Source organism: Bombina bombina, chromosome 3, assembly GCF_027579735.1.
Source record: "Bombina bombina isolate aBomBom1 chromosome 3, aBomBom1.pri, whole genome shotgun sequence".
NCBI classification, from domain to species: domain Eukaryota; kingdom Metazoa; phylum Chordata; class Amphibia; order Anura; family Bombinatoridae; genus Bombina; species Bombina bombina.
The window spans coordinates 1141866203-1141891825 of NC_069501.1; the positions used below are offsets into that span (position 1 = coordinate 1141866203).

At 41.1% G+C, this 25623-nt stretch overlaps 1 protein-coding gene across 5 annotated transcripts in view; it reads right to left on the reverse strand.

The window, feature by feature from the left end:
* Positions 1-25623, reverse strand: part of ZMYM2 (zinc finger MYM-type containing 2) — a 409791-nt gene that overhangs the window by 182301 nt on the left and 201867 nt on the right. For all 5 annotated transcript variants that reach the window (XM_053708531.1, XM_053708528.1, XM_053708530.1 and 2 more), the window contains one exon: positions 14788-14953. In XM_053708531.1, coding sequence (XP_053564506.1) covers positions 14788-14953 — 166 coding nt within the window. The remainder of the gene's footprint in view (positions 1-14787; positions 14954-25623) is intronic.

Below are 25623 nucleotides of genomic sequence, written 5' to 3' on the forward strand. Positions count from 1 at the left end.
GTTGGTATCCTTACATAACGATTCAATAATTTTAGATCCAGAACTGGTCTGAAGGAATTCTCCTTCTTTGGTACAATGAAGAGATTTGAATAAAACCCCATCCCCTGTTCCGGAACTGGAACTGGCATAATTACTCCAGCCAACTCTAGATCTGAAACACAATTCAGAAATGCTTGAGCTTTCACTGGATTTACTGGGACATGGGAAAGAAAAAATCTCTTTGCAGGAGGTCTCATCTTGAAACCAATTCTGTACCCTTCTGAAACAATGTTCTGAATCCAAAGATTGTGAACAGAACTGATCCAAATTTCTTTGAAAAAACGTAACCTGCCCCCTACCAGCTGAACTGGAATGAGGGCCGTACCTTCATGTGAACTTAGAAGCAGGCTTTGCCTTTCTAGCAGGCTTGGATTTATTCCAGACTGGAGATGGTTTCCAAACTGAAACTGCTCCTGAGGACGAAGGATCAGGCTTTTGTTCTTTGTTGAAACGAAAGGAACGAAAACGATTGTTAGCCCTGTTTTTACCTTTAGACTTTTTATCCTGTGGTAAAAAAGTTCCTTTCCCACCAGTAACAGTTGAAATAATAGAATCCAACTGAGAACCAAATAATTTGTTTCCCTGGAAAGAAATGGAAAGTAGAGTTGATTTAGAAGCCATATCAGCATTCCAAGTCTTAAGCCATAAAGCTCTTCTGGCTAAGATAGCCAGAGACATAAATCTAACATCAACTCTAATAATATCAAAAATGGCATCACAGATGAAATTATTAGCATGCTGGAGAAGAATAATAATATCATGAGAATCACGATTTGTTACTTGTTGCGCTAGAGTTTCCAACCAAAAAGTTGAAGCTGCAGCAACATCAGCCAATGATATAGCAGGTCTAAGAAGATTACCTGAACATAGATAAGCTTTTCTTAGAAAAGATTCAATTTTTCTATCTAAAGGATCCTTAAACGAGGTACCATCTGATGTAGGAATGGTAGTACGTTTAGCAAGGGTAGAAATAGCCCCATCAACTTTAGGGATTTTGTCCCAAAATTCTAATCTGTCAGGCGGAACAGGATATAATTGCTTAAAACGTTTAGAAGGAGTAAATGAATTACCCAATCTATCCCATTCCTTAGCAATTACTGCAGAAATAGCATTAGGAACAGGAAAGACTTCTGGAATAACCGCAGGAGCTTTAAAAACCTTATCCAAACGTATAGAATTAGTATCAAGAGGACTAGAATCCTCTATTTCTAAAGCAATTAGTACTTCTTTAAGTAAAGAGCGAATAAATTCCATCTTAAATAAATATGAAGATTTATCAGCATCAATCTCTGAGACAGAATCCTCTGAACCAGAAGAGTCCAAAGAATCAGAATGATGGTGTTCATTTAAAAATTCATCTGTAGAGAGAGAATATTTAAAAGACTTTTTACGTTTACTAGAAGGAGAAATAACAGACAAAGCCTTCTTTATGGATTCAGAAACAAAATCTCTTATGTTATCAGGAACATTCTGCACCTTAGATGTTGAGGGAACTGCAACAGGCAATGGTACATCACTAAAGGAAATATTATCTGCATTAACAAGTTTGTCATGACATTTAATACAAACAACAGCTGGAGGAATAGCTACCAAAAGTTTACAGCAGATACACTTAGCTTTGGTAGATCCAGCAGGCAGAGGTTTTCCTGTAGTATCTTCTGGCTCAGATGCAACGTGAGACATCTTGCAATATGTAAGAGAAAAAACAACATATAAAGCAAAATAGATCAAATTCCTTATAAGACAGTTTCAGGAATGGGAAAAAAATGCCAAACATCAAGCTTCTAGCAACCAGAAGCAAATGAAAAATGAGACTGAAATAATGTGGAGACAAAAGCGACGCCCATATTTTTTGGCGCCAAATAAGACGCCCACATTATTTGGCGCCTAAATGCTTTTGGCGCCAAAAATGACGCCACATCCGGAACGCCGACATCTTTGGCGCAAAATAACGTCAAAAAATGACGCAACTTCCGGCGACACGTATGACGCCGGAAACGGAAATGAATTTTTGCGCCAAAAAAGTCCGCGCCAAGAATGACGCAATAAAATGAAGCATTTTCAGCCCCCGCGAGCCTAACAGCCCACAGGGAAAAAAGTCAAATTTTTGAGGTAAGAAAAATATGATAATTAAAGCATAATCCCAAATATGAAACTGACTGTCTGGAAATAAGGAAAGTTGAACATTCTGAGTCAAGGCAAATAAATGTTTGAATACATATATTTAGAACTTTATAAATAAAGTGCCCAACCATAGCTTAGAGTGTCACAGAAAATAAGACTTACTTACCCCAGGACACTCATCTACATGTTTGTAGAAATCCAAACCAGTACTGAAACGAGAATCAGTAGAGGAAATGGTAAATATAAGAGTATATCGTCGATCTGAAAAGGGAGGTAAGAGATGAATCTCTACGACCGATAACAGAGAACCTTATGAAATAGACCCCGTAGAAGGAGATCACTGCATTCAATAGGCAATACTCTCCTCACATCCCTCTGACATTCACTGCACGCTGAGAGGAAAACCGGGCTCCAACTTGCTGCGGAGCGCATATCAACGTAGAATCTAGCACAAACTTACTTCACCACCTCCCTTGGAGGCAAAGTTTGTAAAACTGATTTGTGGGTGTGGTGAGGGGTGTATTTATAGGCATTTTAAGGTTTGGGAAACTTTGCCCCTCCTGGTAGGAATGTATATCCCATACGTCACTAGCTCATGGACTCTTGTTAATTACATGAAAGAAAACAGAACTTTCCAAGATAACATCTTGATATCTATGGAATGTAGAGGTTCAAACGGAACCCCTTGAAGAACTGAAAGAACTAAATTCAGACTCCAGGGAGGAGTCAAAGGTCTGTAAACAGGCTTGATCCTGACCAAAGCCTGAACAAAAGCTTGAACATCAGGCACAGCTGCCAGTCGTTTGTGTAATAAGACAGATAAAGCAGAAATCTGTCCCTTTAGAGAACTCGCTGATAATCCCTTATCCAAACCTTCTTGGAGAAAAGAAAGGATCCTAGGAATTTTGATCTTACTCCATGAGAATCCCTTGGATTCACACCAACAGATATATCTTTTCCATATTTTATGGTAAATCTTCCTAGTTACAGGTTTTCTGGCTTGTATCAGAATATCTATTACAGAATCCGAAAACCCACGCTTAGATAAAATCAAGCGTTCAATTTCCAGGCCGTTAGCTGAAGGGAAACTAGATTTGGATGTTCGAATGGACCTTGTACTAGAAGATCCTGTCTCAAAGGTAGCTTCCATGGTGGAGCCGATGACATATTCACCAGGTCTGCATACCAAGTCCTGCGTGGCCACGCAGGAGCTATCAAGATCACCGAGGCCCTCTCCTGCTTGATCCTGGCTACCAGCCTGGGAATGAGAGGAAACGGTGGAAACACATAAGCTAGGTTGAAGGTCCAAGGCGCTACTAATGCATCCACTAGAGTCGCCTTGGGATCCCTGGATCTGGACCCGTAGCAAGGAACCTTGAAGTTCTGACGAGACGCCATTAGATCCATGTCTGGAATGCCCCACAAATGAGTCAACTGGGCAAAGATCTCCGGGTGGAGTTCCCACTCCCCCGGATGGAATGTCTGACGACTCAGATAATCCACCTCCCAGTTTTCCACTCCTGGGATGTGGATCGCAGATAGGTGGCAGGAGTGATCCTCCGCCCATTTTATGATTTTGGTCACTTCTCTCATCGCCAGGGAACTCCTTGTTCCCCCCTGATGATTGATGTAAGCAACAGTCGTCATGTTGTCTGATTGGAATCTTATGAATCTGGCCTTTGCTAGTTGAGGCCAAGCCTGGAGAGCATTGAATATCGCTCTCAGTTCCAGAATGTTTATCGGGAGAAGAGACTCTTCCCGAGACCATAGGCCCTGAGCTTTCAGGGATTCCCAGACCGCGCCCCAGCCTAATAGACTGGCGTCGGTCGTGACGATGATCCACTCTGGTCTGCGGAAGCTCATTCCCTGGGACAGGTGATCCTGGGTCAGCCACCAACTGAGTTTGTCTCTGGTCTTCTGATCTACTTGAATCACTGGGGACAAGTCTGTATAGTCCCCATTCCACTGTTTGAGCATGCACAGTTGTAATGGTCTTAGATGAATTCGAGCAAAAGGAAGTATGTCCATTGCTGCAACCATCAACCCTACTACTTCCATGCACTGAGCTATGGAAGGCCGTAGAATAGAGTGAAGAACTTGACAAGCGTTTAGAAGCTTTGACTTTCTGACATCTGTCAGGAAAATCTTCATTTCTAAAGAATCTATTATTGTCCCCAAGAAAGGAACTCTTGTCGACGGAGACAGGGAACTTTTTTCTATGTTCACTTTCCATCCGTGAGATCTGAGAAAGGCCAGAACGATGTCTGTGTGAGCCTTTGTCTCTGGTCTTCTGATCTACTTGAATCACTGGGGACAAGTCTGTATAGTCCCCATTCCACTGTTTGAGCATGCACAGTTGTAATGGTCTTAGATGAATTCGAGCAAAAGGAAGTATGTCCATTGCTGCAACCATCAACCCTACTACTTCCATGCACTGAGCTATGGAAGGCCGTAGAATAGAGTGAAGAACTTGACAAGCGTTTAGAAGCTTTGACTTTCTGACATCTGTCAGGAAAATCTTCATTTCTAAAGAATCTATTATTGTCCACAAGAAAGGAACTCTTGTCGACGGAGACAGGGAACTTTTTTCTATGTTCACTTTCCATCCGTGAGATCTGAGAAAGGCCAGAACGATGTCTGTGTGAGCCTTTGCCTTTGAAAGAGACGACGCTTGTCGTCAGAATGTCGTCCAAGTAAGGTGCCACTGCAATGCCCCTTGGTCTTAGGACCGCTAGAAGGGACCTGAGTACCTTTGTGAAAATCCTTGGAGCAGTGGCTAGCCCGAATGGGAGAGCCACAAACTGGTAATGTTTGTCCAGAAAGGCGAACCTTAGGAACTGATGATGATCTTTGTGGATAGGAATATGTAGATACGCATCCTTTAGATCCACGGTAGTCATAAATTGACCCTCCTGGATTGTAGGTAAAATCGTTCGAATGGTTTCCATTTTGAACGATGGCACTCTGAGAAATTTGTTTAGGATCTTTAAATCCAGAATTGGTCTGAAAGTTCCCTCTTTTTTGGGAACCACAAACAGATTTGAGTAAAACCCCATTCCTTGTTCCACGGTTGGAACTGGGTGTATCACTCCCATTTTTAACAGGTCTTCTACACAATGTAAGAATGCCTGTCTCTTTATTTGGTTTGAAGATAAATGAGACATGTGGAACCTTCCCCTTGGGGGTAGTTCCTTGAATTCCAGAAGATAACCCTGAGAAACTATTTCTAGTGCCCAGGGATCCTGAACATCTCTTGCCCAAGCCTGAGCGAAGAGAGAAAGTCTGCCCCCTACTAGATCCGGTCCCGGATCGGGGGCTACTCCTTCATGCTGTTTTGTTAGCAGCAGGAGGTTTCTTGGCCTGCTTACCCTTGTTCCAGCCTTGCATCGGTTTCCAAGCTGGTTTGGTTTGCGAAGCATTACCCTCTTGTCTAGAGGCTGCAGAGTTGGAGGCCGGTCCGTTTATGAAATTGCGAAAGGAACGAAAATTAGACTTATTCTTGGCTTTGAAAGGCCTATCTTGTGGCGTGGCCCTTACCCCCAGTGATGTCTGAGATAATCTCTTTCAATTCTGGCCCAAAAAGAGTTTTACCCTTGAAAGGGATATTAAGCAATTTTGTCTTGGAAGATACATCCGCTGACCAAGACTTTAGCCAGAGCGCTCTGCCCGCCACAATTGCAAACCCAGAATTTTTCGCCGCTAATCTAGCTAACTGCAAAGCGGCATCTAAAATAAGGAATTAGCTAACTTAAGTGCGTGAACCCTGTCCATAACCTCCTCATACGGAGTCTCTCTACTGAGCGACTTTTCTAGTTCTTCGAACCAGAACCACGCTGCTGTAGTGACAGGAATAATGCACGAAATAGGTTGCAGGAGGTAACCTTGCTGTACAAAAGCAAACCCTCCAATTTTTTATCCATAGGATCTTTGAAAGCACAATTATCCTCGATAGGAATAGTAGTGCGCTTGGCTAGTGTAGAAACTGCCCCCTCGACCTTAGGGACTGTCTGCCATAAGTCCTTTCTGGGGTCGACCATAGGAAATAATTTCTTAAATATAGGAGGGGGAACAAAAGGTATGCCGGGCTTCTCCCAATCCTTATTCACTATGTCCGCCACCCGCTTGGGTATAGGAAAAGCGTCGGGGTGCACCGGAACCTCTAGGAACTTGTCCATCTTGCACAATTTTTCTGGAATGACCAGGTTGTCACAATCATCCAGAGTAGATAACACCTCCTTAAGCAGTGCGCGGAGATGCTCTAATTTAAATTTAAATGTCACAACATCAGGTTCTGCCTGTTGAGAAATTCTACCTGAATCTGAAATTTCCCCATCTGACAAAACCTCCCTCATGGCCCCTTCAGAGTGGTGTGAGGGTATGACAGAACAATTATCAGCGCCCTCCTGCTCTTCAGTGTTTAAAACAGAGCAATCACGCTTTCTCTGATATGCAGGCATTTTGGATAAAATATTTGCTATGGAGTTATCCATTACTGCCGTCAATTGTTGCATAGTAATAAGCATTGGCGCGCTAGAAGTACTAGGGGCCTCCTGCGTGGGCAAAACTGGTGTAGACACAGAAGGAGATGATGTAGAACTATGTCTACTCCCTTCATCTGATGAATCATCTTGGGCAACTTTACTATCTGTGGCAGTACTGTCCTTACTTTGTTTGGACGCTATGGCACAATTATCACACAATTTTGAAGGGGGAGACACATTGGCTTCCATACATACAGAACATAGCTTATCTGAAGGCACAGACATGTTAAACAGGCTTAAACTTGTCAATAAAGTACAAAAACCGTTTTTAAACAAAACCGTTACTGTCTCTTTAAATTTTAAACAGTGCACACTTTATTACTGAATATGTGAAAAACTATGAAGGAATTGTTCAAAAATCACCACAGTGTCTTAAAGCATTCAAAGCATTGCACCCCAAATTTGAGACCTTTAACCCTTAAAATGAAGAAACCAGAGCCGGTTACAGTTTTAACCCCTCTACAGTCCCAGCTACAGCCTTTGCTGCAACTTTACCAAACCCAGGGGTTATACGATACCAAATGAAGCCTTCTAGGAACCTTTTCAACTACTTTCAGACCCACACACATGCAGCTGCATGTCCTGCTCTCAAAAGTAACTGCGTAGTAATGGCGCAAAAATGAGGCTCAGCCTACTACAGGGAAGGCCCTTCCTGACTGAAAAGGTGTCTAAACCAGTGCCTGACGTTAAAAAAAAAACGTTCCCCAAAATTTATAAGTGTGAATATCAACATCAAGCTTTATAAAATGCCCAAATAAAGCAATCGATCTTGCCCATAAAAGTGTCTACCAGTTTTATAGCCCACATTAAGCCCTTTATTCTGTTTGAGACTAATGGCTTACCGGTCCCCATGAGGGGAAATGACAGCCTTCCAGCATTACACAGTCTTGTTAGAAAAATGGCTAGTCATACCTTAAGCAGAAAAGTCTGCTAACTGTTTCCCCCAACTGAAGTTATTTCATCTCAACAGTCCTATGTGGAAACAGCAAACGATTTTAGTTACTGCTGCTAAAATCATATTCCTCTCACAAACAGAAATCTTCATCTTTTTCTGTTTCAGAGTAAATAGTACATACCAGCACTATTTTAAAATAACAAACTCTTGATAGTAGAATAAAAAACTACAACTAATCACCACACTCTTCACCATCTCCGTGGAGATGTTGCCTGTGCAACGGCAAAGAGAATGACTGGGGTGGGCGGAGCCTAGGAGGGACTATATGGACAGCTTTTGCTGTACTCTTTGCCATTTCCTGTTGGGGAAGAGATATTCCCACAAGTTATGGATGACGCCGTGGACCGGACACACCAATGTTGGAGAAATATGTTCAAGCAGTTGGTTAAAAACATAGGTTAAAACAATTGACTTGCACAAGTGATGAAGCAATTAATTTGCACTAATGATAAAATGAACGAGATTGATAAAACAGAAATTGCATAAAATGTTATCACAGTCATAACCGTAATAATGAAATTCTGAACTACTGTAAAAAAAAAACTAACTAAAATTATATTCCCTATCATAATTAATAAATGAATAAAAGAACGATTTTTGATGAAGTGTGTTGTGGAGTACTAATAGGTAATAGCTACATAAATGCTTGCAGGTCAAGTTCTAAATTTAACCCTGCTGGGTGCATAGCATCTAATTGGTAGATCCAAAATGATTCCCTACGTCTAAGTGATAAACTGTTTGAAAATTTGTTGGGGGGATCCAGTCTATTGACCTGGATTTTAAGACTTGAGGGGTCAGAATTGTGAAAAAGTGTTCAGGCACACTGTGTGTGTTTAAACCATTTTTAATATTGTTAACATGTTCCCATAGTCGTGTTCGAATATTCCTTTTTGTTCTTCCTATGTAGATAATTTTGCAACTGCAGCTCAACAAGTATATGGCGTATGTAGTGCTGCAGTTGCTTCTGAACTTTTGTTTAAAAACTTTATTTCCCCTTGAATTGGTGAACGTAGCCTCCTTATTTACATATTTACACATACCACATCTAGGTACCCCACATTTATAAGTACCAGGTTTTTGTTGAAGCCAGTGTGTTCTCTCTGTGATGTTTTTTTGTTTCACTGTTTCTCGCAATTTAGTAGGTGCTAAAATGTTTTTAAAATCTGTGTTTTTTTCTAAAAGTGACCAGTGGTTTGTCTGGTAAAATACTTCCCAATATAGGGTCAGCCTTTAAAACTCCCCAATGTTTCCTCAGAATGTTTTGGATATCTCTTGAGCCTTGACTGTAGGTTGTGATAAATCTAAAATTATTGTGTGTGTTCAATTGTTTTTTTGTGTTTAATTTCTTAGTAGGTTGTAGAAGTGTTTTTCTATCCATTGATGATACCTTTTCTTTTGCCTGTTCCAAGGTCTTAGCTTCATAACCTTTCTCTATAAACCTGGAGTCTAGCACTGCTACTTCCTGATTGTAGTCACTTAACTTAGTACAATTTCTTTTCACTCTTTGGTATTGACCCAGGGGAATGTTTGTTTTCCACCTGGGTAAGTGACCACTGCTAGCGTTAAGGAACCCATTCTTATCTGTTTGATTCCTGAAATTCCTTACTGCTACTTTATTGTTATCGTCTACATATAAGACTAGGTTGAGGAACTCAATTTGTTTGTTATCTATTTTAGATGTAAATTTTAGATTATAGTAGTTAGTATTCATGTAATTGATGAATTCTTGACTAGTCGTTTCATTTCCTCGCCATATAATAATAACGTCATCTATATATCTAAAATACCGTATTAGATGATCGTTATATGGATTGTTGGACCAGATGTAATTCTCCTCAAAGTTATGCATATAAAGGTTTGCATACGATGGGGCAAATGTGGTCCCCATCGCAGTGCCCTGTATTTGTCTGTAAAACTGCTTCTCAAAAATGAAATAATTATGTGAAAGTATGAAATTAATACCTGTTAAAATAAACTCTAGGTGTAATTGGGAGGAAAAGTCTTTACTGAGTATTTCCTTGATTGCTTTGGTACCTTGATCGTGCGGGATGCATGTGTACAGTGATGATACATCACAAGATACCCATATGAAATCATTGGACCAATCTAAAATCTCAAAAGGTGTTAATTGTGTGTATAGTGTCCCTAAGGTAAGCTTTGGTGGACTGTACTACGGGTTGTAAGTAATGGTCAATGTAGACTGACAAATTGTTTGTTAGTGACCCAATCCCAGAAATTATGGGCCTGCCTGGTGGGGATATTAAGGTCTTGTGCACCTTAGGTAGGTGGTAAAATGTGGGTATGGTAGGATAATTTTCAGTGAGAAAATGAAATTCATCATTATTAAGAACATTATTATTTTTGGCTTCTTTGAGGATAGCATTCATTATTTTCTAAATTTGAGAGTGGGGTCAAAATCAAGTCTTTTGTATATACTTTGATCATTTAGGATGTTATAGGCCTCTGCTAAATAGTCCTCCCTGTTTTGTATCACCACCCCACCCCCCTTGTCTGCTGCCCTAATTATGATATTTTGAATATTTTGTAAGTTTTTTAAGGTTTTTCTCTCATCCATTGACAAATTATCATATCTATGTATCCAATTGTTACCTTTTCTTTCCCAAAGTTTGGTAAGATCACCACATATAAGTTTGTTAAAAGTATTTACAAATTCGCCCTGAGCCGTGTACGGATAAAAACTTGATTTGCGTTTAAAATCACTATGTATAATAATATCTTCAGAATCGTGAGTACTAAGATCTAACAGATTCTGTTGGTTTTGAGATAGTATGTTTGTACTGATCTCGCTGGTATCCAGGTCATTGAGTGTTTGGAGAATAGACTGGTCTGAATGGTCTAAAGTAATGGGAGGTGTCGCAGTAATTTTAGGTGTACTTTTTAAGAAATACCTTTTTAATGTGAGGTTTCTAATGTATTTTTGCACGTCTATATATATCTGAAATTTATCTGGAGCTTTTTTAGGGGCAAAATTAAGGCCCTTGGCTAGAAGGTTAATTTCTTTACTGCCCAATGTTGTAGTGGATAAATTAAAGATATTTGCTTTGTTTTTTTCTCTCTCATTCTTTTTGTGTTTGAGAAGTTATGTCTTTCTCCCCCCTCTGCATCCCCGCTTGCTCTTCTTCATTTGCCTGGAAAAATTCTTGTGTTTTCTATTGCATGTTCTTGCAGTTCTGGGATACCTAGATGTGGTATGTGTAAATATGTATAAATGTGGGGTACCTAGAAGGGGAAATAAAGTTTTTAAACAAAAGTTCAGAAGCAACTGCAGCACTACATATGCCATATACTTGTTGAGCTGCAGTTGCAAAATGATCTACATAGGAAGAACAAAAAGGAATATTCGAACACGACTAGGGGAACATGTTAACAATATTAAAAATGGTTTAAACACACAGTGTGCCTGAACACTTTAAACTTTTCCACAATTCTGACCCCTCAAGTCTTAAAATCCAGGTCATAGACTGGATACCCCCAACAAATTTTCAGATTATTAACACTTAGACGTAGGGAATCATTTTGGATCTACCAATTAGATGCTATGCACCCAGCAGGGTTAAATTTAGAACTTGACCTGCAAGCATTTATGTAGCTATTACCTATTAGTACTCCACAACACACTTCATCAAAAATCGTTCTTTTATTCATTTATTAATTATGATAGGGAATATCATTTTAGTTAGTTTTTTACAGAAGTTCAGAATTTCATTATTACGGTTATGACTGTTCTGTTTTATCTATCTCGTTCATTTTATCATTAGTGCAAATTAATTGCTTCATCACTTGTGCAAATCAATTGTTTTAACCTATGTTTTTAACCAACTGCTTGAACATATTTTTATGCTATTGCTTTAAGATATGAATTGTTATGTGTTATGCATATGCTTTCTATCCAAAATTGGCTTAGCCAGCAGATCCAATAGGTCATTTTCACCCTTTTAGGCATTGATTGGCTAATAACCAGACTTTGCATTCATTGGCTCCTTTAAAAAGCCGGTTGGAGCCCATTGTGTCATTTCTGTCATTTCTCTTGAAAAAGTCTGAGTGTCCTCAGGCGAAACGCGTAGAGACTTTTGAATTATTGGACTTTGGTTCCAGACAGACTATCTGTGTCTGTTCCACACCACGGAGGATTATCCATTAGCAATTGCCACACTTGGTTTTCAACTACGGCCAGGGTGCCATTTTGCATAGAGGACTCCCTCCCTACACCAGTGGAATCTTAGTCTGGAAAATTACGTTTTTAATGCTGTTTTATATGCCTATCCTGTAAGTAGCCATTTGTCTATGTGCACTTACCTTGAATAAAATTTGCTGCACTTGAATCGGGCTGCGCCTGTCTTTGCTTTTTTGTTAGTCTGACTCTTCCTGGATGTAATTGGCGAATACACATCCATATACCACAGGCAGCGTTCACTGCTACAGCAACCCACGGAAGGAGAACTCACTCCATACACACCATGCATCCCCGTTGGTATTACTTCCGGCTCAAGAGAGCAACCGGCTTCTACATACATCTAACTGTCTCCAGGAACGTAAGCGCCCTTTTTCTGTTCAATTTTGTTCTTGTAAAGTAACCCCTGAAGGAGTTATAGTGGAAGTTCAGGGCACTGCTTGTGAGGGCAGTAAACCTCGGGACGCTTGAGGAGAAAGATGCGGTATACATTGATCATTGGCATTAGACTCCTGAACAGCATCCTCTTTAGTAAATGATGGTTCAGCAAAAAGTCTGTCCCTATAGCTTAAAGTCCTCAATACATGAGGAACAAAAAGGATTGGTGGTTCCACATTGTCATTAAAGCATAAAGAACAAGTGATAGCTTGCAAAGACTCTTGGTCCATCTTAACTTCACAATAGTTCACAAATTTTGGCAATTTGATCAAATAAAAACGTTACTGTCTCTTTAAATGTTAAACCGGAAAACTTTTTTTTTTTTTTAATTAAATACAGCATTAAATATTAGCCCTTTTGTACACTTCAACAGAACCCTGCTGAGGTGCCTGCCTTACTGCTTAGACAGGAGATGTACCCAGAACCGGAACTCTGCAGGATAAACAACGCATTCAGACCTCTGAAGGATGTCGCTCCCTTCTATCAGCGATGCGCAGCAGAGACCAAACAAGCGCTTATGAAGAGCGCAGTGAATACATACAGTAAAAACAGAAAGGGCACGCAAACTGTTCCCTACAGGAAAAAGGAAGCCAGAAACGGTGCACAAATCTTTTTCCTAGAACCGTCCATCGTGGGCGTGCCAAAGTCAGCCATCTCCCGGTCGCATGAATTACTAAAAGCGCCGGGAGATGAGAACCACACAACCAAAGCTATCAGCCCCAGTGTCTGCACAGTTACTGTCTAATAAACTAACCAATCCATGAGTCTCTTTATGGTCCCATAAGAGTCAAGTGCCTCTGTGTCTGAATTGTCCCCCAGATACTAATGTCAGCACTTACCTCCTCATCTGCCCGACAGTGAAAGCAGCTCCAGGTTTAAGAGGTTCTATCCCTCCTTTGGACCTGCGATAAAAGAAAACTGAGTAAGAACTCTCAGTATGTCAGAAGTAGGGCAGCATCAGTATGGGAGGTGCAGAGAGAATTATATTCCACAAGTTCCCATTGCTCTAAAGCCACCAAAGCTCTACTGAAGAAACTGATATGGACTACGGCTACACCCTAGAACAAAGCAGCACAATCTTGTACCACTTTAAAAATAATAAACTCTTGATTGAAGAATCTATACTCCTCACTTTACCACTTCCTATCACTAACGTTGGCAAACAATTAGGCCGGATAACCCAGCCCTCCATGCAATCTAAGCATGGAACGGTATCTGAGTCAGAAAAATCCTCCTCTGAAAATTCAGAATCCTCCATAACTTGACCAGACAAATGTGGAATAAAAAGAATAACTGGCACCTCATCCCCAATGGCTGGGGCACTCACCACTTCCTAAGACCCAGACAAGCAGAGAGAACAGGTCCTCTCCACCGCCACTCGGTCACGAAACAGAAATGGAGAATAAAAACCATGACCACGCCCGGTCACAAGGTGCGACATGTAATGCAATAAAAGCCCACCTGTTCACATGAACTGCGTAGCTCAACATGCAGGCCAAAGAAGCGCGCCAGTCCAAAATAACTCTGTAGCACCAAATAAATGTATGTTCAGTAAAAGCCAAGAGCCCCAACATTTCTACACATAAGCCGACAGAATCACATAAACATGATTAAATTCCCCCACTGCTCTATAACCCCCCTAAGGAGATATTAACCCTTGATTTCATAAAGATAAAGGAGTCCCACTGAGACCCTGTCTTCTATAATTTACAATACATCCACAATGAAAGTAAAATTAAACTATCTTACCGGAATCTATGCTGTGGAACAGTAACACGGTCCTTCAAGTTTGACAGATAGTAGCGGCGCTTCTGACATGGACTTGAGTGTAGAAAGCAGGCAGCGAGACTTGTCAACGCTGATTGCTCATGGAGCTGTTAATATGAGTCAGGATGGTTTCGCAGAAAGACTCTCCCTGCATCTATGGACTCCAACTTTCATCCATGCTCTCACTGAGAGGCTGACAGGACTACTCCAGTCTCATTTCGAAGAGTACTACCCTCCATAAGAGGCTAATCGATATCTTCTGACACTTCTCTGCCAACCTCCTGAGACGAAAGGCAAAGAATGACTGGGGGATGAGGGGAGGTATTTAAGCAGATGGCTGGGGTGTCTTTGCCGCCTGCTGTTGGCCAGGTTCTGTATTTCCCACTAGTAATGAATGCAGCTGTGGACTCTCCCCATTTAAGAAGAAAATCCCATGCATTTTAAACCCTGCAGCTGGTACAACAACAAGTACCTTAAAGGGACATAATAGTGCAACAATAAAACACTAACATGTTACAGCATTTTATTATTGCAAAAATGCATTGTCTGACTATATGCTTAATTTTTGCATATGACTATCATAACTGCGCCACTGGCCAGGTCCAGCTAAAAAGTAGTAATGTTAACACTAAGACCATGAATTTATAGATACATACACACTGGATTAGTAGAAATACTGCTGCTCAGGTTTAAAAAAAAAAAAGGGGTAAAATGTATAAATACCGACATACCATAATGCATGTTTTCAGGTCCCTTCTGAGTAGACATATTAGGTTCATTTTGCTGGCTATAGAAACGCAATAAACACTGCGGATCACAAAAGTTTTTTATAGTTCCTCTCCACTGAACTTTTTCTCTCAGGACTCCTTGAGTTCTACAGCAGTCACACCTTGCAGCCTAAATGACAAAAAAAGAAAAGAAAAACACAAATAAAATTAAACAAAAACAACAATACTGCTATTATTTTTCTAAAAAAATCATAACTTCTTAAAATGTTAAATTTTGATAAAATTAAAATATGTATGAATAAATTTATGATAAGCATTTTCACATTTATCTATGAACTATATTTACCACAACATAATTCTTATTTCTAATCAAACTTGTAAAGCAATGTGTAAATGAAAGATCAAAGGTGTCTCCTAGTGCAATAATACATACAGTGAGACGAACACCATACTTAAAGCTTGAGCCCTTATTCTCACAAACCAGGCAGCACTCAAATGTGCTTATAGAAGCCTGCTGGGAACTATCAGCATCCCAGGTCACTGGACATCGGTCACAGCTCCTCCAAGAACCAACAAATGAATGCTCCGCTAGAAAAAAACAAAAATGTATGCTTACCTGATAAATTTATTTCCAGGCACAGGGAGGCCGCAAAGAGCAACCCAGCAAAGCTGTTATGTATCACTTTCCTTATCCATAACCCCCAGTCATTTGGCCGAAGGGAACAGAAAAATTAGTAACAAGGATATAGAGGTGCCTGAGGTTTTTTACAATGAAACGGTCTGAATTTAAACACGGGTGGGTCATGGACTCTCTATGCCGGAAAGAAATAAGTTTATCAGGTAAGCATAAATTTTGTTTTCTTTCCTATGACAGAGAGTCCATGAAACATTCGAATTACTAGTGGGAACCAATATCCAAGCTAGAGGATACAGAATGAATAGGGAGGGAAAACAAGACAGGCAGACCTAAACTGAAGGCACCACCGCTTGAAGAACCTTTCTCCCAAAAGAAGTCTCAATTCAGGCAAAATATTAAAATTTGTAGAATTTTGAAAATGTATGTAAAGAGGACCAAGTGGCCGCCTTACAGATTTGCTCCACAGAAGCTTAATTTTTGAAAGCCCATGAAGATAAAACAGCTCTAATGGAATGAGTCGTAATTCTCTCAGGACACTGTTGTCCAGCTGTCTCATAAGCTAACTGGATAACACTTCTCAACCAGAGAGAAAGAGGTAGAAGTGACTTTCTGACCCTCGTACCAGAGAAAACAACAAACAGGGCAGAAGTCTGCCGAAAATCTTTAGTAGTTGAAGGTAAAATTTAAGAGCACGCACAACATCCAAGTTATGCAAAAGACGTTCCTTCTGGGAAGAAGGGTTAGGACTAATAGAAGGAACAACAAAATCCTGATTAATATTGAGATCCAACACTACCTTAGGAAGAAACCCTAAGCTTAGTACAAAGGACCGCCTTAGCATGAAAAATAAGGTAAGGGGACTCACACTGCAGAGCCGGAAGTTCGGAAACTCTGAGCAGAAGAAATAGCAAGAAGAAACAAAACCTTCCAAGATAGAAATTGTAATACTAACAGAATGCACTGGCTCAAACGGAGCTTGCTGCAAAACTCTAAGAACAAGGTTAAGACTCCAAGGAGGAGCAACAGATTTAAACACAGGCCTGATTCTTACCAAGGCCTGAACAAAAGACCGAACATCTCGCAGAACTGCCAGACGTTTATACAGAAGAATAGACAGAGCAGACATCTGACCCTTCAAAGTACAGACTGACAAACCCATCTCCAGGCCCTCCTGAAGGAAAGCCAAAATTCGAGGAAACCCTTACTTTGTTCCAAGAAAAACCTTTTGAATCACACCAATAAAGGTATTTACACCATTCCCTATGGTAAATTCTACGAGTAACCGGTTTAAGAGCCTGAAGCATAGCATCTATGACTTTCTCAGAGAAGCCACTTGCCAAACTTAGACGTTCAATCTCCAAATCCAAACAGATTTGGATGAAGGGACCCTGAAGGTCATTCCTGAAAGGTAACCTCCACGGCGGAAAAGATGACATCGTGACCCGATCCGCAAACCAGATCCCGCAAGGCCATGCAGGAGCTATTAGAATCACAGAAGCTCTCTCCTGTTTGATGTGAGCAATTACTTGTGGAAGCAATGCAAACAGAGGAAACAGGTATGCTAGGTTGAATCTCCAAAACGGCTTGGGGATCTCTTGACCTTGAACCGTACTTTGGAAACTTCAAGCTCTGTAACCCCCCACCTGAGGGTTATCATTGTGAAAACCTCTGGGTGGAGAGTTCATTCTCCTGGATGAAAAAAGTCTGCCTGCTTAGAAAATCTGCCTCCCAGTTATCAACCCCTGGTAAGTGAATGGCAGAGAGATGGCAATCGTGAGACTCAAAATTCCTCACTGGTGGTTGATGTAGGCCACTGAGATGATGTTGTCCGACAGAAATCTGATAAATTGGACCAAAGCTAGTTGAGGCCAAGCTATTAAAGCATAGAAAATTGCTCTCAACTCCAAGATGTTTATTGGAAGAGACAACTCCTCTGAAGATCACAGACCCTGTGTCTTTAAGGAACCCCAAACTGCTCCCCAGCCTAACAGGCTGGCGTCTGTGGTCACAATCAACCAGGAAGACCCCAGGAAGCATGTGCCCCGAGAGAGATGGTCCTGTGAAACCCACCATGAGAGTGAGACTCTTGTTGGGGGAATACAAATTTATCTTCTGCGAGAGATCTGAGTGGTCCCCTGTTCCATTGACTGAGCATGCATAGCTGTAGAGGTCTCCGATGGAACAGAGCAAAAGGAATAATGACCATGGAGGCAACCATCAGTCCAATCACCTCCATGCATTGAACCACTGGTGAACGAATAGCAGACTGGAGAGAAAGGCAAGAAACATGATGCTTGGATTTTCTGATGTCCATCAGAAAAATCTTCATGGTCAGGGAATCTATGATTATTCCCAAGAAACAAACCCTTGTATCTGGAACAAGGGAACCCTTTCCCAGATTTACTTTTCACCTGTGGGAACTTAGAATAGACAACATCTCGGTATGAGATCTTGCTAGATGAAAAGATGGCGCTTGAACTAGAATGTTGTCTAGATAAAGTGCCACAGCAATACCCTGGGACCTCACCACTGCCAGAAGAGCCCCCAGAACCTTTGTAAAAATTCTGGGAGCTGTAGCAAGGCCAAAAGGAAGGACAACAAACAGAAAATGTTTGTCCAGGAAGGTAAACCTTAGATACTGGTAATGATCCCTGTGAATAGAAAAATGAAGATACGCGTCCTTCAGATCTATGGTCGTCATGAACTAACCCTTTTGGACCAAAGGAAGAAAACAGATGGTCTCCATCTTGAAGTACTGAACCTTGAGGAATTGATTGAGACACTAAGTCCTGAATGGGACGAAACGTGCCCTTCTTGGGAACTACAAATAGATTTGAATAGAATCATAGACCCCATTTCTCTAGAGGAACTGGAACAATCACTCCCAGGGATGAAAGATCCTTCACGCAGTTTAAGAAGGCCTCTCTCTTTATCTGATTCGCAGATAACCTTGACAGGTGGAACCTGCCCCTGGGAGGACAAGATTAAATCCTATTCTGTAACCGTGGGATACTATATCTATTGTCCAAGGATCTGGAACATCACGTATCCAAGCCTGCTGAAAAAAAGAAAGCCTTCCCACCACTTGATCCACTACAGGATCGGGGCGGCCCCTTTGTGTTGATTTAGAATCAACGAAAAGCTTCTTAGCTTGCTACCCCCCTATTCCAAGCTCTCAGCTAAGATTAAAAATGGAAGTCTGAGAATGTAGTCCCCTTCCGTGTTTTGTATGCGTCTAGGGTGATTACATAAGCCCTTCACTTGTTTACAGTTTGTTTGGTTGAGAGCATGCATTGTTTGGCTGGTTTAGGGACCTTAATGTGGTACCTGGGCTTGTACCACATTAAGGTCCTTCTATTTTTGCTTTTAATCTTAGCCGAGAGCTTGTGAGTGCTGGACTTTCTCTGTGTGATATATACACACACAGTCTACTCACCCCAATGGTTAATATTCCAGTCTTATAACATTTTCCAACATACTTTGTCCTTCTGTAACGCAATACAACAATCACTACACTAAGCACAACACATTAACATTGCTTTGTTTAGATACAATTAAACAAAGTGTTAAATTCCTGGTTTATCACTCAATACAAAAGAAAAAGCAAGTGATGTCTATCCTTTTCTTTCCTGGCATGGAGAGTCCACAAATTAATTCCTTACTTTTGGGAAATTCCCTTCTTGGCCACTAGGAGGATGCAAACACAACCCAGCCAAAGCTTAAGAATCCCTCCTACTTCCCATACTCCCCTAGTCATTCAGCCGAGGGAATAAAGAAATGGTAGGAGAAATACTAGGGGTATATAGGTGCCAGAAGAAGATTAGGAAAAAATGCTGCCTTAAAATTAAATAGGGGCGGGTTGTGGACTCTCCATGCCAGGAAAGAAAATAAATTTATTAGGTAAGCATAAATGTTGTTTTCTTTCCAATGGCATGGAGAGTCCACAATTCCATTAATTACGGTGGGGAATCCAATACCCAAGCCAGAGAGGACACAGAATGGACAGGGAGGCAGCACTAAAGCAGGTGGGCCTAAACTGAAGGCACCTCCACTTAAAGCACTTTTCTCCCAAAAGAAGCCTCAGGAGAGGCAAAAACATCAAACTTGTAAAATTTAGAATAGGTATGCAGAGAAGACCACCGTACAGATTTTTTCTATGGATGCTTCGTTCCTAAAAGCACAAGAAGAATATACAGCACGGGTAGAGAGCCATAATCTTCTCAGGAGGCTGCTGACCAGCTTCTTTATAAGCCAAATGAATGATACTCCTCAGCCAAAAGGAATGAGTAGTTGCAGTGGCTTTTTGACCCTTGCGCTTACCGGCATACACCACAGGGAAGCATATTGCCTAAAATCCTTGGTAGCCTGGAGATAGAACTTTAAAGCATGCACCACACCCAGGATGTGTAGAAAAACATTCCTTCCGAGAAGGGTTAGGACAAAAAAAAAAAAAAAAGAATCTACGATCTCCAGATTGATATTGCAGCCAGAGACTACCTTGGGAAGAAAATCCAATTTGGTACGAAGAACAGCTTTATCCGCATAGAAAAGATAAGGGGGATCACACTAAGGCAGATAATTCTGAAACTCTAGGAGCAGGAGAAATAGCCAACAAAACAAAAAAAAAAAAAAAAACTTTCCAAAATAAAAGTTTAATATCAACAGAATGCATAGGCTCAAACTGAGCCTGTTGAACACGAAGAACACTGAGAACCAGATTAAGGCTCCAAGGAGAAGCAACAGATTTAAAAACAGACCTGATTCTGACCAGGACCTGAACAAAAGACTGAACATTCGGAAGATTAGCTAACTTCTTGTGTAGCAAAACCGAATGGGCAGAAATCTGTCCTTTTAAGGAACTAGCTGACAAACCTCTCTCCAAACCTTCTGGGAGAAACAGGAATAGAGGAACTCTCACCTTGCGCCAAGAAAAGCCTCGAGACTTGCACCAGGAGAGAAGTTAGCGCTGAGGAATCTGTTGGCGCTCTACAAATAACCAATAATAATAATAAATAATAGGTGTGCCAGACCTTATGATACATCTGCGTTACAGGCTTTCAGAGTGTCAATGACCCTATCTGAAAAACTTTGGAGATTGAACGCTTAGTTTTATCTAACACAGTCAGCCTAAGAGAATCTAGATTTTGATGAAGGAACAGGACCTTGAAGAAGAAGGAACGACCTCAGAGGCAACCTCCACGAAGGGTAGGATGACATCTGAAAACCAAGACCTGCAAGGCCAAGCTGGTGCAATTAGGATCACCGAGGCCTGCTCCTGCTTGATGCGGGCTATGACCCTCGGGAGAAGGGCAAAACCGAGGGAACAGATATGAGACTGAACTCTCATGGAACAGCTAATGCGTCCAACACTGCCTGAGGGTCCCTTGATCTGGAGTCGTATCTGGGCAGCTTGGTATTGAGACGGGAGACCATGAGGTCCATCTCCGGAACACCCCACCTGAGTGTTATCTTGGAGAACACATCCGGATCAAGAGCCCACTCCCCTGGGTGGAATGTCCAACTGCTCAAATAGTCTGCTTCCCAATTGTCTAATCCCAGGATATAAATGGGCGAAATATGACAATTGTGGGACTCTGCCCATTGCAGGATGCAAGAAACTTCTTTCATAGCCAGGGAACTCTTTGTTCCTCCCTGATGGTTGATATAAGCCACAGATGTTATGTTGTCCGATTGTAATATGATAAACCGGCAACACTACCAGAGCATTGAAGATTGCTCTCAACTCCAGAATGCTTATGGGAAGGATGGATTCTCTCTCCTACTTCCCATATACCCCCAGTCATTCAGCCGAGGAAAAGGAAAAATAGGAGAAACACAGGGGATATAGAGATGCCTGAAGATTATGAAAATATTCTGCCTTAAAAATAACATGGCGGGTTTGTAGAGTCTTCATGCCAGGAAAGAAAATTTATCAGGTAAGCATATATTTTGTTTTCTTTCCAATGGCATGGAGCGTCCACAAATTCATTCCTTACTTTTGGGAAAATACCCAAGCCAGAAAGGAGACAAAATGACCAGGGAGGGAGACTAAGGTACGTGAACCTAATCTGAAGGAACCTCTGCTTGAAGCATTTTTTTCCCCAAAGGAAGCCTAAGCTAAGGCAAAAACATCAAACTATCTCCTGATTGATATTGCGGTCAGAAACTACCTTAGGAAGAAAACCTTAGTACGAAGAACCTCCTTATCAGTGTGAGTAATCAAATAGGGAGGATCACACTGTAAGGCAAATAATTCTGGAATTCTACGAGCAGAAGAAATAGCCAACAAAAATAAAACCTTCCAAGATAGAAGTTCAATATCAACTGAATGCATAGGTTCAAATGGAGGCCTGTTGAAGAACATGAAAAACTAAATTTAGGCTCCAAGGTGGATTAAAAGGTTTAAAAAAAAAAAAAAAAAAAGGCCTAATTCTAACCAGGGCTTGAACAAAGGACTGAACGTCTGGAAGATGAGATAACTTCTTGTGTAACAGAACGGAAAAGGCAGAAATCTGTCCCTTAAGAGAACTAGAAGACAAACCTCTCTCAAGAAGAAACAAAAGAATTCGAGGAACTTTCAACATTGCAAGGAAAACCTTGATCCTCACACCATGAAAGGTAGGTGCACCACACCTTGTGATATATGCGGCGAGTCATCGGCTTATGAGCTTGAATCACAGTATAACTGTCAGAAAAACCTCTTAAATAGAATTAGCCATTCAACTTCCATGCAAGGCTCAGAGAATCTAGATTTTGGTGAAGGAGTGGACCTTAAAGAAGAAGGTCCGCTCACAGAAGGCAATCTCCACAGAGGAGAGGAAGACATCTCTACTAGATCTGCAAAACAAGTCCTGTTAGGCCACGCAGGAGCAATGAGAATCACTGAGGCCTGCTGCTGATTGATGCCGACAATTAATCGTAGAATGAGAGCAAACGGAGGAAAAAGATGAGATGTTTGTGAACAGAAAGCAAACCCTGGTGTTGGGGACCAGGGAACTCTTGTCCAGATTTATTTTACACCCATGGAGTGTCAGTGTGATACCTTGCCAAATGAAAAGATGGAGCTTGAACCAAGATATCGTCCAGTTAAGGGGCCACAGCTATCCCTCGAGTCCTGGCTACCGCTAATAGCGCTCCCAGGACATTAGTAAAAATCCTGGGTGCAGTAGCCAGACAGAATGTAAGGGCTACAGATTGAAAATGTTTGTCCAGAAAGGCAAACTGCAGGAACTGAAAATGATCCTTGTGGATCGGAACATGAAGTTAAGCGTCCTTCAGGTCTATAGTGGTCATAAATTGACCCTCTTGGACCAACAGAAGTATAGATCTGATAATTTCCATTTTGAAGGACGACACCTTGAGAGACTTGAGAAGTTTTAAAGTCCAGGATAGGTCGAAAAGATTTCTCCTTCTTGAGAACCACGAACAGGTTTGAATAAAACCCTAGGCCCCGTTCTAAAGGAGGGACTGGAATGATTACACCCAGAGATGAAAGGTCCTCCACACATTTGAGGAAAGCAGCTCTCTTCACAGGGTTTGAAGAGTCTTGACAGAAGGAATCTACTTCTTGGAGGGCAAGATTTTATCCCCATCATGTACCTCAGGGAGACCACGTCCACTACCCACGGGTCTAACATCGCAAAACCAAGTGCCCTGAAAAAAGGAAAGTCTGCCCCCTACGTGATCTTGGACTGCTTATTCTTGTTCCAAGCCTGACTGGGCTTCCAGAAACTATTAGGTTGATCCGATTTTGAGGGAGCTGCAGATCTCTGATCCTTGGATGAAAGAAATATAGGAAAATGCCTACCGTTGGGTCTAGCCTTCGTATCCTGGGGAAGGAAGGCGGCCTTTTCTAGCGCTCAGCGTTAGTGTTGTAAATAAAGGAATTGGCTATTTTTAAAGCCTTAATCTGATCTTGAATCTCTTCTAATGGAATCTCCACAAGAATCATGTCCGAGAGTCACACCAGTAGGTGGCGACACCAGCAATAGTAATAGCAGTTCACTTGGCCAGGGTTAAGATGGCTTCATCCATCTTGGAAATAAAACTCCATAATTCCAGGATAGAATCAGGAACTGGAAACATTTTCTTAAAATTAGAGGACAGAGAGAACAGAATTCCAGGTCTCTCCCACTCAGATATGATGTCTGAAATGCGAGATTGAACCGGAAAAACTTCTGGAGCTTTGGGTTTAACATCAAAAACTCTGTCCAGCTTTGGGATCTTAGGATCAGGAACATCTAAGGTAGACAAAACCTTCTATAGTAACAGACGAAGGTGTTCAAGTTTGAATCTGAAGTTAACCTCAGACACCGCTGATCTGTCCTGTCAGAATCAGATCTCCGCTTCATAGGCTAAAGAGGTATGCTCATCCTCAGAATCTTGAGATAAACTGACCAAAGCAGATTCAATAGATGAGATTTCTGTATCAGCAGAAGCAGGTTTAATTTTTCTCTTCCTCTAACCCCTAATGGGTAAGGCACTCAGCACTGCAGAAACAGCTGATTGAAGCTGTGTAGCAAAGTCTGTTCCCAATGTAAAAGATCCCCGACGGGATATTGCGAAACCCCATAAAACGTTAAAGGCTAATGCCATAAGGACTCAAATCCCACTGTGAGCTTGTTAACTCCGTGAAAATAACAGAAAAAATTATAAGGCTCTATTACCAATCCCTCATCATAAAAGGTATAAATGTAGAGTCGGTTAGGTAGCAGCAGTTACCTGGTAGATAAACTATACCATCCTGAAGCAGGATAGTTTTCATGTCCCCAAACCCTCTGTAAGGCAGTTAGGATGGTAACTTGCATCTCCCTTAAGTGTCTATTACCATATGCTGAAGGAAAAGACACTTACCTTAGAGTCCTTACTGCAGGGCTATCACAGCACTTTCAGGTCTGACAGCTTCATCCAACTTCTGACAGGAACCTAAGGTAGAAAGGAAAGCAGTGTAAGCCAACACTGATTGCCAGGTGGGGGTGTTAGCACAGACTGCTGGAAGGACAGAGAAAATTCCTGCAACATCCAGCAGCTACCAATACTCTACACATGGACACAGCATAAACTCTTCATCCTATCGTGAAGGGAAACTACCCATAAAAGGACTTAGTGCTCATAAGAAAACCTCCAGGTTACAGAGGCAAAGAATGACTGGGGGAATATGGGAAGTAGGAGAGCTACTTAATGCTTTGGCTGGGGCTTTGGCTGGGGTGTGTCTTTGCCTCCGGGTGGCCAGGAAGTGAATTTCCCAAAAGAAAGGACTCTCCATGCCATTGGAAAGAAATCCCTATAAGACCAAATCCGCCTACGTGAAAACTATACATAACGATAACAAATACAATGCTTTAATACATCTGTGCCATATTCTAAATTCACCAAAAAGGTACAATACAAATATGACAGGTATACATGAATACAAAACGACATGTGACGTCTATACCACGTGATAAAACTACGTGAAAGGTATGCATACCATGACAATTACAGATCCTTATACTATGTCTGTTCCCCATAAAGAACAATTAGCGCAAACGATCCATATTCTATGTCCAAGTTACAATATGTAAAAACTATACAACACAATAAATTTTGTATCGAGTGATACCGGAACAACCTGGAACTTAATATTTTGTTTAATTGTATCTAAACGAAGCAATGTTAATGTGTTGTGCATAATGTAGCGATTGTTATATTAATTACAGAAGGAAAAAGTATGTTGGAAAAGGTTATAAGACTGTGGAATATTAACCATTAGGGTGAGTACACTGATTTTCTGTCGATGTACAGAGGAATCACATTTAATATATATATTAAAGTTTTTTTATATAGATTTGACTTCGCCGGTTCATTCACCACTAAGGATACGATCGTTTATGCTGTTGAAGTGTTTTTTCCACCTTTAACAGGTGTGTTTCTGTACGAGTCAGTGATAGGCTGTAAGTATATATGATAGTTGTAATCTGCAACATACGCCTGAGGAAACGGTGTGTCCTGCTGAGAAATGCATTCGGATTATGTTGCATTACAGGGTGTTTGTTAACCCCTCTTATTGCAGTTATATATTTTGGTTTTAATAAATTGTGTTTTTATTCGAGCAGAGTATTATCTGTTGGTTCTTGGAGGAGCTGAGACCTATGTCCAGTAGTCTTGCAGAAGCCGAGACTGATGTCCAGTGAGCTGGGAGTGCTGCCTTGTTTGTGAGTAAA